The 14,347-nt window shown below is 30.7% G+C and overlaps 2 protein-coding genes across 2 annotated transcripts; one reads left to right on the top strand and one right to left on the bottom strand.

The window, feature by feature from the left end:
* Positions 1 to 200: 200 nt before the first annotated feature.
* Positions 201 to 4,395, bottom strand: LOC114374429 (DUF21 domain-containing protein At4g33700-like). Its single transcript, XM_028332065.1, has 11 exons — positions 3,887 to 4,395; positions 3,329 to 3,405; positions 3,156 to 3,239; positions 2,736 to 2,849; positions 2,518 to 2,604; positions 2,111 to 2,250; positions 1,922 to 2,009; positions 1,409 to 1,482; positions 1,169 to 1,293; positions 683 to 942; positions 201 to 599 (listed from the first exon to the last, which is right to left on the bottom strand). Exons 1-11 carry the CDS (start codon positions 4,062 to 4,064, stop codon positions 555 to 557), a joined length of 1,272 nt encoding a protein of 423 aa, XP_028187866.1. The 5' UTR covers positions 4,065 to 4,395; the 3' UTR covers positions 201 to 554.
* Positions 4,396 to 7,811: 3,416 nt separating this feature from the next.
* On the top strand, positions 7,812 to 12,339 carry LOC114377314 (probable pectin methylesterase CGR3). Its single transcript, XM_028335765.1, has 7 exons — positions 7,812 to 7,968; positions 8,667 to 8,813; positions 9,058 to 9,097; positions 10,110 to 10,148; positions 10,897 to 11,271; positions 11,585 to 11,640; positions 11,916 to 12,339. Exons 2-7 carry the CDS (start codon positions 8,691 to 8,693, stop codon positions 12,066 to 12,068), a joined length of 786 nt encoding a protein of 261 aa, XP_028191566.1. The 5' UTR covers positions 7,812 to 7,968; positions 8,667 to 8,690; the 3' UTR covers positions 12,069 to 12,339.
* The last annotated feature ends 2,008 nt before the right edge of the window (positions 12,340 to 14,347 follow it).

Raw genomic sequence — 14,347 nt, 5'->3', positions numbered from 1 at the left:
AAAAAAAAACTGTCTCCCTTCGTCACCTTAATTACTTACCCAAGTCTCAACCATTTCACATTCTGGATTACAGTCAACACAACCATGATTATCACTTTAAAAAAAAACATAACCATGATTTTTTTTGGTTGAGAAACATACCCATGAATCTTTTCAATTATTACGGAGGAATGGAGGATGTGCCCAAATGTATTATTGTATACTGTATCTGAAAGCCTTTCGGTTCATACGCAAACGCAATCAATACAAGCATCATAAAATCAACATATTTATGTCTCATACCGCATTGCTGGCATGCTCCTCTACCTTACATAAAATACCGATGTTGATACAAATAGCATAAAGAAAATGTAAAATAAAATTTGATGTGAACGTATTAACAAAAATAGATTCTCCCATGGATCATGGCTTGTTGCGTTCCAATCACATTAATTCCACATCCCCGAATACTTTGTTTTGATTTATCTAATCTAATTACCTACGAAACGAATCTAAACACCAAGATAAGATTGTGAAATACTAATCTACCTAGTTATATAGAAAGATCATGATTGTCATGAGTCTTCAAAATGATGATCCGTCTCATCAAAGATCTCCTCCTACATAGAAATTAATATTGATGTCAATACAGGAGTTCAAGTGCAAATAAAATTGTTTAGAGTGACCTAAATTAATTTAATACCTGTAAAAGCTCTTCAATGACATCTTCCATTGTAATTATTCCAACAGCTTCTTCTTTTTCGGGCAAACTTGGAAGTGAATTTCCATCTATTTCCAGAATATCCGAGTACATATTTTTTGACCATTTTCTGCTTCGGGAACCACCCCTATTCGAATTATTTGAGTTTGGAAAGCTTTTCCACTTTTGGAGTGACCTCTTGGTCTTCAACATATTCTCTTGGGGATTCTTCTCCCCATCAATATCTACCTTTACATCTCTCACTGAATCCATTTGACAGGTATTAGAGACACGGAGAGCATTTAGTATGATGTGAATTTAATGGCATTAATTGATATTCATTCAATACAATATCAGTCATGCAAAAATGATTCAATATTTATGTTGTAGAAAAATTCAAAGATAAATACTAGTTTAACATGATACTATGTTTAAAGAATGTGTCAGAAAATGTTCCAGGTTAGTATTTCGCTTTCAGCATATGCTTACCATCGGCATTATTGTTGGAAGACTGTTGCCCTGTCTTCTCACAATGTCTGACAACAACAGCCATGTGGCTATGGCCCTTCTGGAACTCATTCAAAATATCATAAAGTGGCAACGTTTCTGGAACCCTGTTAATATATGTAATAATTTAGATATAAATGTATGATAATATAATACTCATTTATTTCGGTGGTTATATTACATCATCCATAAAAATTGCAAAACATAAAAAAAAAAAAAAACCTTGGAATTCTTCGGATGGTCACATTTTTCACGGGTATTTCTTCTTCTGGGTCAATTGTCAATAAATTCTTGACCTGAAAGTAATAAGAGTGCATGCTTAAATCTAAAGCAAATGTAATGTACAATCACAGAAATAGATGGCGTGGAGAAAAACAAATGATATGTAGAGCAAAGGAAAAGGAAATATAAATTCAAATCTTAGTCTGACTCTCAAATAATGGTTATGTCACATGTCAAGGCTAAATTTCAATTTAAGCTGCTTTAAAATTTTCTAAATTTGTGAAAAATGATGCCTTAGGGTTTATCAAAACCTAGCAACATAGTTTTGGTCGAACAGACAAAAATAATTAACTTCTGCAAATCATCTTGATGGAAAGAAAGTTAAAAGGTTGAAGCTTAAAGAAATTAGTGTAATACTGTTTGTGGTTTTTATAAGTTTTCACATAGCAGAAAATGACTGTTCAATACTGAAGGAATAAAGAAAAATAAGTGACTGTATACATAATTACATACCAGAACAAGTCCAATAATATTTGTAGGCTGCTCATAATAGACAGGAACTCTGCTATGCCCTTTCTCCAATATTAGATTCATCAAATCCCTGCTTAATAATAAGCATTCAGTTTGATGACAAAATGCTGTATAAGATACAAAAGCTAGTTTGAACTTGTAATTTTTTTGAGTCACAAATAGAGTCCTTACCTATCAAGCTTTGAATTAATATCAATAGAAAATATATCAGTTATGGGAGTCATGGCATCACTGGCTGTCTTCTCAGAGAGTTCAAGCGCTCCAGCAATGATTGTGGTTTCATCATGTGTCAGTTCTCCACCTTTTCCAGCCTAATATAATACAATTCATCATGGAACAGCAACAACATAAGGAAGCATAAGTGTCATAGTGAAGGAGTCTAAATAACCACAAGAGAAGAAGGTAAGATAACCCTCAGTGACATTATTCACATTGGAAAGTAAACTGCAGCATACTGATGAAGAAACAAGATGAGAACAGATACAATACAAGTCTTCAACTTCAAGAGACAATGAATCAATATATTTGATGCATGCCTTTCTTTCAATCCAAAAACATCATAAAGGTCTGATACAGACCTCATTGCCATGCAGATTTACAAGTGTTTTCAACTCAGCTCTGCGGAAAAGGGCTTCATGTCGATGCCCCAGCAAATAATCCAACAACTGGAACCCCAAATAAATGTAAAAATAAACAAGAAAGTAAAGAAAAGAAAAAGTTAACCAATTAAATTGGGTCCATCTTTACTCATAAAACTAAAAAAGTACTAACAAAAAATCTGCTCATTTTATGTCACCTTGCTAATTGGATAAGCAACAGGAAAGCATATCCATACAAGAACCCGGACAAATGGAGCCACCGTTGCACCAATTGCTAAGCCATACCGAGAACAAATTGATTGTGGTATAATCTACACACAAGTAAACAGAAGTCAGAGAAATTTTACACTGCAAGCAGAGCAACTGAGTCCAAAGATATTCCTATGATTCTCAATGATTGGAAAATGAACAGTAACAAGTCCGATTTACAAAACAAAACATCAACTACTTCTCAAAATTTGGTCTGAATTATTTCCAATTATTAATGAATCAAGATTGAACATGAACTTCTGACTTTGCCAATCAGTTTTTGTTGAAAGGGGTGTAGTGTACGCAGTTTCTAACTTGTGATATGCATGTACTTTATTTAAACATATAAGGAGAAAAAGCTTTCTCACCTCACCAAATAGAAGAATTAACGTTACTGAAATCAAGACAGCACCCCACGCCACAACAAGACTATCAAGAAAGATAGGAAGTGCCTGACAAAAGCACCCATATCCAATATTAGCTGGATGTTTTGGCATAAACATTTGATTAAATGCACACTAATACATATTTTTAGTTGTACCTCCATGGCTGCAGCATTACAAATTAGAAGGGTGCAAAGCAACAAATGTTGATTTCTGACAACAGGTAATATCTTCGCTGTAATCACAAAAACACAAGTTAAAACAGCTCAAGATTCAAAAACAACATCCATAACAATGTTATTACTATTTCTACAGCGACAAAGCTCTCTCATATTACCTTGGGAAGGGAAAGGCTTAAATTATGATTAAAAAACTACAGTCACATACTCACATATATCCAAGAAATTGATGGATTAAAACTGCAAATCACCAAGTACCCTTGATTTTATTTTCTACCCTGCTTCTTGTTTTCTCCAAATATTAAAATGTCACTTTAAGAAAGCTGATTAAAGCAACCTTATTTCAGTTTTAGAATTCCACAGAAATCAAAAAGATATTACATAACTAATTGACACCCCCCTCCCCCCTCCAAAAAATATATCTAAAGTTGAAAGCTCAAAAGTCTAACCTTAGTTAGTAGATGGCTTAAACTTTTAAACAATAAACAAAAATCTGAGGAAGTCACGCATGTTTTGATTATTATGTTGAGAAATTACCAGCATGTTTGCGATCCTGAGGGGTGCCAGACTTAGCGAGAACCTCAAGATCAACAAGACTCAAGGACATGAGTCCTAAAGTGAGCCCTGACATCAATCCAGCAAACAACACAAGCAGCAGAATTATCAATAACCGTATGAAAAACTGAGTTTCACAACACTGATACTCCACCGCCATTATTAAAAGTTGAAAAAACCACTCTCTTCAACTCGTTGTCGTTGATATTGTTCTTGTTTCTCAATCCTAGCTAGAGTTAGAGAAATCAGAGGTCCAACTCCATTGCTATAAAGGGTGTCCGAATTATGTTGTTGAAAAATGGTTTTGTTTAATAAATGAAATGAGATAGAAAGAGGACGAGTGTTCGGTTTGTTTGAGAGTGGTTGATATCGGATGAAGACAGCGTTGCAAAATCTATGCTAATGCTAATGCTAGCGTTGCTCTAACATAACATAATGTCAAGAAAATAAATTATAAGTCTAATTCAATTTCATAAAATTGATTTATAAGATGATTATTATTTTTAATTAATATGAGACTTAATATATTTTTTTTATCTACCATTATCCGCCATGTAACACATTCCTCTATTCAGGAATCAGGAATCAGGAATCAACACAATTTAGATTATTTTTTCAACACTTAACACTCTACAAGTATAGTACTATTTGTTTAGGTCGGTGAGAGATCATAGTCATCGAATCGATAATGTGGCTTGCGAGAGAAGGGACCCACCACAACTTGGCATTTTAATAAAGATGCCATGTGTTTTTGCGTCGGATAATGCCCTTTACTAGTTCTCATGCTGACACAACACAGCACAACTACGAGAAATGTTCTAGTTTTGATTCTTATTCTCTTCCCTTTTGGTAAATAATATTTTTCTCTTTTATAACTTAGATATGCAGTCAGGAGCTCAAGATCTTGAGATACTATTATCTATTTAAATTTTTTAAATTTCTATATACACAAATAAAGGATTAAATTAGCTTTTTACTATAAAAAAAAAACAAAGTTATTTACGAATCATAATCATGCTACATCATATAAGTCCTTTTGTTTTGGTAAATAAATGTTCCCCCTGATACTACTCGTCCGAGAGAAGATAAAGAGAATCAGAGAAAAGGAGAAAAGGAGACAAGAGTACAATACATACACATTCCAACCAAGCAGTGTGGAGGGGTTGTTTTGTTTCCTACATTTTCTTTTCTTTTCTTTTCTTTTAAGAAAAAAAAAAAGAAATAGGTTCTTTCTATTGAAAAACATGTTTAAAATGTTTCGAGGTGATTAGATTTATTTTGAATAAATAATATATACAATCTAATTTAAAAATATTTATTTTAAAGTCATATTAAAAAAATTTGTTAATTAATTAATTAGACAATATAATTTTTTTACTGACAAAAAATAATAACTTTTCTGAAAAGAATATATTAAAAGAAAAAATACTTCTAAAGAAATATTTTTGAAAGTTATATTTTCTGTTTTTTTATTATCAAAGTGGAGCTTGAATCATGCAAACGTATAAAGTTTTATTTGATTCCGATGCACCGGAGTGTTCAAAATGTTGTGTGTGTGGCTATTCTGTATGTTTCTGAATAGAAAATTTTAACAATATTCTCTATCATACAATTTTCTTAACATGCATTTTTATGTTAAGATAAAATTTATATAAATTTCACTTTTATTTTTTTTAATAACTTCAAAGTTTGTTATACATATATCTTTATTAAATTTTAACCATTAACGGTTGTAATTAAACTTTATTATCTAAAACAAAATATCATCATTTGGAAAAAAGTTATTGAATAAACTACACATATTACTCTTCACTTAAGAAGAGTTAAATGTACGCACTCATGCACATAAGAAGAAATTAACTTTCTGTCAAAAAAAGATGAAGAAGAAATTAACTTTTATCGCTAAAAGTTACACCAACTTTTATACTACTTATTATCAATAACTTTATATTAAATATATTTTAATTTATCTAATCACTGAAGTATAAGAATATTTATCTTAATGTTTCTGTTAAATTTTATCAAAATTATAAAATTAAAAATATAATAAAATGATTCTTAATTATTTTTTATAAAATTTCAAAATATACGTTACCTCAACTTTTTAATATATATATATATATATATATATATATATATATATATATATATATATATATATAAAGTATTAAACAGTTTTGGATTAGTATAAGATTTGATAATATAATTTATATGATGAAATTTTAATAAAATTATTTACTAAAAATATTAAATAGTGTCAAAGTTACAATATAAGTTAAAACCTTATTGCTGCTGGATATTTAACCCTTCTAGGTACTCTATATTTTCGTGGATGACCCTTCCAAATTTAAAGAGTCATTTTCCCCCTTAGTACAAGTAGGACCTCTATTTTTGTTTATGTGTACTTAATGCCTTACTTACCTATTCATTGAAAAGTGATTTAAATACTGAAAAAGTTGGCTTGAAATATTTTGCTGTTGATTTATTCCTATCGCTGTAACAAAACTTTAGAACGAAGTTTCATATCAATATATATAGTAAGAGGTTTTCCTGAATTCCTCTTACCATTACAACGGTTCATGATTGTTGGAGTAGGTTTTCGAACTTTTGTTTGGATTAGAAGTGATATAAAAAGGGAAAAAAGAAGAAGAAGAACAGAGAAGAAATAGAATGGAAAAAATGTGTTATTTATATGAACAGAAATAAGTAGAAGAAAGTAAAAATATTTCTCTCTGTTAGTTTGAATGAATAAAAATAAATAAATACATCAATTATGTAAATAATATTTTATATTAATTAAAAATTTACTCTATTATTTTTTCTTAACAAAAAAAATATTTATCATTTATTTTTTATATTATTAAAAATATATTTTTTTTTTTAAAAAGAAATGCACCATAAATCATTCCAAAATTTAAAAACCTCTCCTTCCTATTTCCTTTCTTGCTCAAATTTTCATTTCACTGCCTCTAATTTGTCTCCATCCTAAATCACTCAATCCATAGTCACAGACTAACATGCACCGGGGCCTGTCAACAGATGGAGTGTTGCTAGGTGCACCTAGCATTTTTTAAAATACCAAAACTGTCCCTGTGTTATTTTTGTATTTGTGATAGGTATGCGTGAGGGTGGTTCGTAAATCGTACGGATCAAGTTGATCCATAAGGTTGATACGGATCAACTTAAAAGGCTTACAGATAAAGGGTATTTTCGTCATTTTATCTTAAGTGTTGGATGCACCAGCAATAATGCTGGTGCACCTAGCAACACCTCAACAGACGCGTTTGCCACTTGCATAGCATAAGCCCATCGGGCTAAAAGGCCAGCCGAAGCTAACAAAACAAACTAAAAGGCGTAGACCCATATTCGAGCATGGTGTAAGTTTCTTTAAAAATACTTATAAGAGAAAGAAAAATCAAATATTTTTTATAAGTTAAAATTATTTTTTTATTAGTTAATTATTAATTAATTTATAAATATCTTCTTATTTTTTATAAAAATTATATGAAATAATTTCTATAAATTAATTAATTGTGAGTTTATTTTAATTTATAAAAAAATTCATTTTATTTTTTTCTTCCTATTTTTTTTAGAAGTGTTTCTAAAAAAACTTACCAAACATATCATCTTATTCTTAAACTCAAAAATCTTAAATGTCTTATTGATGCATTTATTTTTATATTTGTGCTAAACTTTTTGATAGTAAAAATAATATATATATATATATATGAATAATTTTTGTTAATTGATTTGAGAAACTCAATTTTAACATATGATAAAATTAAGAAGTAAAGTTCCTTCGAAGGACCATAACTAGATTTACAACCAGAATGAAGTTGTGGAAAACTAGTAACTAGCGAGTAGCGAGTGCACAAATAACAAACCCAACAGGGAAATAATCAGAAAACAAATAAAAAAGAGGAAAAGAAAAATTATATATTAGTGCATGAACCCGAATCCACCGGTTTGAGAGTCTCTTCCAGTCACAGCAGAGACAGAGAGTAAGAGCACACTGCACAGATCTGAGTGGTGACTCTTTCACTTCTCATCACTATTATTATTAGGTAACATCTTTTCCTATTTTCCTTCAATCTTCTCCTTTCTCCATGCTTACCACACTTTGCTTATGATGCACTCTTATCTTATGTACTAAACGATTACACTTGCTCAATTTTTTAGTTACTTCCTTCTGAGGTATATCACTTACTCAATTCGATCTATACTCGATTACAGCTTAACCCCTTTTTCTGGATTTAGTTCCTTTGGATCGATTTGCTTTTTACTTGTTCGTCTTCTGAATACATGAATGATGGGTTCGTTAAATAGGATTAGCAACTTCCCTCGTTATGTGTTCTGTGGGAAGTGATATGAAACCTTTTTTTTAAAAAACGTTTTGCCATACAGGGTTTGATGGAATTGTTAGGCGAATTTTGCTGTGTGTAACTTTGGTACTTGGCACTGCAGAATATACTTTTTTCCTTATGCTAATTGCATCGGTTTAATTGGATCTGTGGAGAGATAGCCCCAGATTCTTGTTACAAGTATACAGTATCTTGTATTGGATTAATAACTGACCATGCTATGTGGAGCCTTTTAGCATTTATTATTATTCGGTGCTTATTAGTTATTTCTCAATAAAAAAAATTATCTCTTGGAAAACAGCTTAGGCAGCAGATACTTACAGTCATACTACTTTGGCACCAGAAACAATTATATTTATTTGAAGCACCACAACTGAGCTTGTTGCCAAAACTTGTGATAGGTCTGAAGGCTCATTGCCATTATCATGTCAAGGAGGCCAGTAAATCCTTCGCGTCGGCTAGGTGATGGTGGAAGTATACCATTTGTTGCATCTATCCAGTCCAAATCTCAAAACTCTCCCCTACTATCTATTGGGCTTGTCATTGTGGTATATTTTCTTTGAAATATGTATCTCAATACGGAAATAGTCTGATATCATTTGTTTTAATGTGCAATGTTTCTTTGTGTTTGTTTGATGTACTGTGTGCGCACCAGACAGATCCTGCATTTGAGATATTTCCTACTTGTTCCTCCCTCTGTTTCTAACTCAGTTTACTTTATTTAGTATATTCATCAATGCTTTGTGGTCAACACATAATGTATTTAATAAATTGATATTTACAAATTTTCAGGGTGCAATCCTCCTGATTGGTTATTGTTACAGCAATTCAGGTTTGTAACTAAGCTCTATTAACTTGGAAGTCTGAATCCCTCATAAAGAAAAAATCTTTAATCAAATAATAAGAGAAGGATTTTGAATCTGCCACCATCCAAATATTGTGTTTAAAATACCAAATGATGTGAACTTCGGACTCTGGATATAGTCTTTTAGACCTACAACTTCATTGGGTTTAAGAAGTTTGAATCCAGACTATGTGTATTAAGAGAATGCTACAGTCAAGGAACAACCAAACAGCACAGTGGAGTACCCAAAATGAATACAGTCAATGTAACATTGTAACTGAAAAAAATGAGCAATACAAATGAACATATGTATAGCAGCTCTGGCCTCAGGCTATACACAAGGAGTGATAAAACAACTTACCCATAAGCAGTAGCAGAGTTAGAGGGGGAAAAGACTGTAGAGTTTTGCAGAGGCCATGCTTTAAAAGTGAAAAATAAATAAAAGTTCTTTGTAAACTTTCATATTTTGAAAGAATATTGAGGTGGCTAAATCCCTTCCGTTGTTTAACTATGTGCCACCCTTGCCCATAAGCAAGGCAAACGGACATGGTAGTCCAGTTTGGAAGAGTGAACACAAATCCTCTTCTGAGTTTGGCTGAATTGCTGATTATTTTTTTTTATTTTATATCCACCAGATTCGGTGAATTAGCCAGAAATTGTAAAGGGAACTGTGTTAATTCCTCTATCACCTTGTATAATTCAGTAAAGATTTTAATGTAAGTTATGTCTTAATAGGAAACCAAACAGATACTAGTTACATTGGCATGTTGATCAATACATATTGCACTTGCCTCATAGATCCTAGACCTAGTCTTCCTGTCATTGATCATTCAGTCATTCTCAATTTGTCAACTTTAGCAAGAAAATATTTATGTAAAATACAAAGAATATTGGCAGACGTCACTGCATAAATTAACAATGAAGATATTCTGTTTTGTGAACTCGCTATAAAATTCCATTGATACTGATATTCACTCTGATTTGTTTGGTCACATGGCAGGTGGAGCTAGCGGTGGTATTAAGGATGTAAAACTTGAAGGTAAATAAAACTGTCTTTTTGTCATTGAAAAATAATATGTTTACAGAACATTCTCCATGTAAGACATCATGTTTATATGAAACTATGGCAAACTTGCAAAGAATTATTGAAAATTCTCATTTCCTTTAAAAAAAATTAATGCTTTCTGTTTTATTTTTTTAATTTTTAATTTTTGTCGGTGTCTCCCATCAGCAAGCACATTTTCAATTTATTAATAACTTTTGCTGGTTTATGGTATATTTGATTTTAGGAAACATGTTCAATTATCATTTCCTTAAATTTGTATCCATTCAAGTTTTGTCAACATCAAGAGGAAATAAAACCAACAAAGAGCAAGGGGCATGGAATTTATATTTCCCATTTCCAATCCAATCTAGAAAATTTGTATATAAAATTTTCTCTTAAACCCTATAACATTAATTTCGTCAATATTTTCTATATTTAATGAAAATGGAAACAGAAAATGCAGAAACCAAATTAGCGCTTCTTATTGTCCTAAACATATGAGCCAATAAAGATTATTAGGCTACCTGATGATGCTGCATTTTTATCTGTGTGGTTGTTGTGTATACTCTTGCAGTCTTACTGGGAACTGGATGATATTGCATCACAATTTGTATCTTAGACATTATAAGCATCTTTTTGTACTATAAGTCAGTGCATATTCATTGATATTTAATATAGAATTGTTGATTTAAAATTTGGTACAATTCTTAGCAATTCAAACAGCTCTAGTGTGCCTATGCAGGTGGCGCATCGTGCTCATTGGAAGTCCTACAAGCATTGCCCATTTTGAAGAAAGCATATGGAGACAGCATGCATAAGGTTTTGCATGTTGGCCCTGACTCTTGTTCTGTGGTATCTAGTTTGTTAGAAGAAGGGGATACTGAGGCTTGGGGAATAGAACCATACGAGTTAGATGATGTTGGTGCAAAGTGTAAAAATCTTGTACGCAAGGGCATTGTGCGTGTGGCTGATATAAAGTTTTCTCTACCATATCGTGCAAAGTCATTTTCTCTGGTTATTGTGTCAGATGCATTGGATTACTTATCTCCAAGATATCTGAATAAAACCCTGCCAGAGTTGGTGAGAGTGTCTGCTGATGGTGTTGTTATCTTTACAGGTACATTCCCCCATGAAGCTTCTGTTCTATTGGTTCAAACTTTTGCTCATTTGAATTTAGTAAAAAACTTGATTTATCTTAAGCATTTATTAGGGCATATTTATTTGGCTGCTTAGGTTCATATTCCCCAGGACCTAGTGGGCAATTGCAGTCCTGATAAACTGAAGATCTTAACAGTTTTTTATTGTCTACAAATCATGATCTTTTACTATCATTCCTAAGACCACAACTCATGTTGAATGTGATAGAAAATTGAGTTCTCCAGTGATTCACTTGTGATTTCTGTCTCCTCATTTCTCATTTTCATGTGTAGGTTATCCAGGTCAGCAGAAAACTAGAGGTGAAGAAGTGGCCAAATTTGGTCGTCCAGTAAGTGACTGTTTTTTTATTGAATTTTGGTGCTTTTTTTACAACATGGGCATTTAAACTACATGCAATTATGTTGTTAATGACGGGTGACTCCATCATCAACTATATTGCAAATTTACCCGTTGTGCATTTTTTTTGGGATGGCCAAGAACTAAGCATATTGCACATGTCATAGTAATAATGGGAAGTTATTGACTAGTGTTAAGTATTACTCAAAATAATGTCATTAATTCAGCTTCTCCCTTTTTGGTATTTGATATTCTTTTTTTATGAAGGCCAAATTGCGCAGTTCATCTTGGTGGATAAGGTTTTTCGTTCAGATTAGTTTAGATGAAAATGATACTGCTGGAAAGAAGTATGAACAGGCTTCAACCAAGAAGGCATACAAGCCAGCATGCCAAGTTTTTCACCTCAAATCATACCCTTGAAATTTCACTGTCTTATTTGTATACTCCACTTAATGGATAGAAGTCATGCTGATGAGATAGGCATCGTCAGCACCCGAAGGGCAAAGTTTCATATATTCTGTTGAAATTGTAGTTCGATGGTGATGACATATTTTATTTAGATTCAATTATTAATGTATTTTATTGGCAACCGATTGTAAACTATTTTTGTCTTGATGGTGTTCCACATGTTTTGTATTCACAACTGCTATTTATTATTTAGAAAACTTTCTGATTTGACACATTTAATTCATCTATAGTATATGATGGGGGAACCATATTTGTTCAAGTCCTTTTGCGTATTATATATAGTAGTTGTAGTAGCTCATTGTACACTGATTCAATATTTTTCCAGAAATTACGTATACTTTCACAATTAATAATGACCTTACATAAAAAACTATATAAGTGAGTGTGTGACTATTTGTTTGTGATTCCATGAGACCTCGAAGTTGAGTAAAAGAATTTGGACACTAACTGGGTGCATCATTCCATAGAAAAACCAGCAGAACTTTTGTTGATTGTTTAGTAAGTGTTTCAAAAGGTTTACAAAAGTTGTTTAAATTCATGAAAATAGTTTATGATTTTTATAAGTTTTTAATTTATTTCAATGATTTTTATGATCAAATTTATGACACAAACTGTACCATATATATATATATATAGATAGATCATAAGTGTCTCCTAATCCATTAGGTAAGAGATTAATTTCTGTTGCGATATATGATAATCGCTGGCGTAAGAAAATTTTGTACATAGTAGGAATTGAACATGAGTTTTTCTGTTAAATTGATCCTTTTCACTCCTACTCATTTGAATACAATAAAATTTTATACCAATCTTTTGAGTTATAGTATAAATTTATTAATTTGAGTTATAGTATAAATTTGTTAATAAAATAAATAATATATGTATTGATGGTATAGAAGTTTTTAGTGTCATTTAATTATAAATTATGTTTGGTAATTATTTTGACTTTTATAATAATTATCTTAAAATAATTTTTAGGATAAATAATCATTTTCGTCCTTGAAAGTGTGTGACGTTGACAAATTCGTTTCTGAAAGATAAAATAAAAAACAAAATTTAATTCTCGAAAGTGTAAAAAGTGAGACAAATTTATCCTACAATTAATTTTCTTCTGTTAATGTTAAGGAACTCGCCTACCCGCATGAACAAAAAAATGTCATGAAATTGAAGCTCACAGGGACATATGGACTAAAATTACTACAAATGTGCTCCAAAATTTAACAACTTATTGATATTTCCATCATCATTTAATTATATAACTTACTGACAAATATATTCACACAATATATAAACCTAAATAGTTGATATCAATAATAAAATACATGCATCAGCAACACATTAGAGTTAGAAGTTTCTGATTTTATTATTACAAATATTTATTATAAGATATTATAATCAATAATATTATTAAAACTGTCCAGTCACCTCCATGTGTAGACTCGATAGTTTTTTTTTTTTTAATTTATTGTTCATTTATCTACTCTTTTTTTTTTAAATCCATGTAGGGCATAAGTTTCAATGCTAGTTATAATTATATTTATAATATCGACTAATCATAAAAGAATCAAGACTCAAGAGGAAACAAAATAGAGATATGTTTTCAAATAAAAAATCCATTTACCAAATCTTAAATAAATCATTTACAAGTAGAATAAAACAAGCATAAGAGGTATATCAACCAAAATTATAATGCTTTATAGTTTTCTCGCTCTATTAGTGATCATTTACTCGTGTCTTGTCTCCACTTAAGTCTTAATTCCTTTGTGATAAGTTGAAATTATAAATATAATTATAATGCATTATAATAAATATTTACGATAACAAAATCAGAAACTTTTAAGTGTAATGTGTTGTTAGTACATGTATTTTGCTGTTGATATCAACTAATTAAGTTTATATATTTCTTGGATATATTTGTCAATAATTTATATAATTAAAGGATGAAAATGACAATAGATTGTTAAATCAATTTTGTTAGTAACTTTAGTTCATATATTTATGTGAGCATTAATTTTAACATTTCCGTCTTTATGTATCATGGAGATGAGTTTCTTAAGATTAACAAACGAAAATTAACATCGAGATGAATTTATTTTACTTTTTTTATTTTTATGAACTAAATTTTATTTTTATTTTTATTTTTTAGAAACAAATTTGTCAGTACTACAAACTTTTAGAAATGAAAATAATTATTTATTGTAATTTTTAATTAGTTAAAACTATATATATAT

The sequence above is a fragment of the Glycine soja genome, chromosome 11, assembly GCF_004193775.1.
Source record: "Glycine soja cultivar W05 chromosome 11, ASM419377v2, whole genome shotgun sequence".
In the NCBI taxonomy this organism is placed as follows: domain Eukaryota; kingdom Viridiplantae; phylum Streptophyta; class Magnoliopsida; order Fabales; family Fabaceae; genus Glycine; species Glycine soja.
This window is presented reverse-complemented; position numbering and strand designations above follow the sequence as displayed.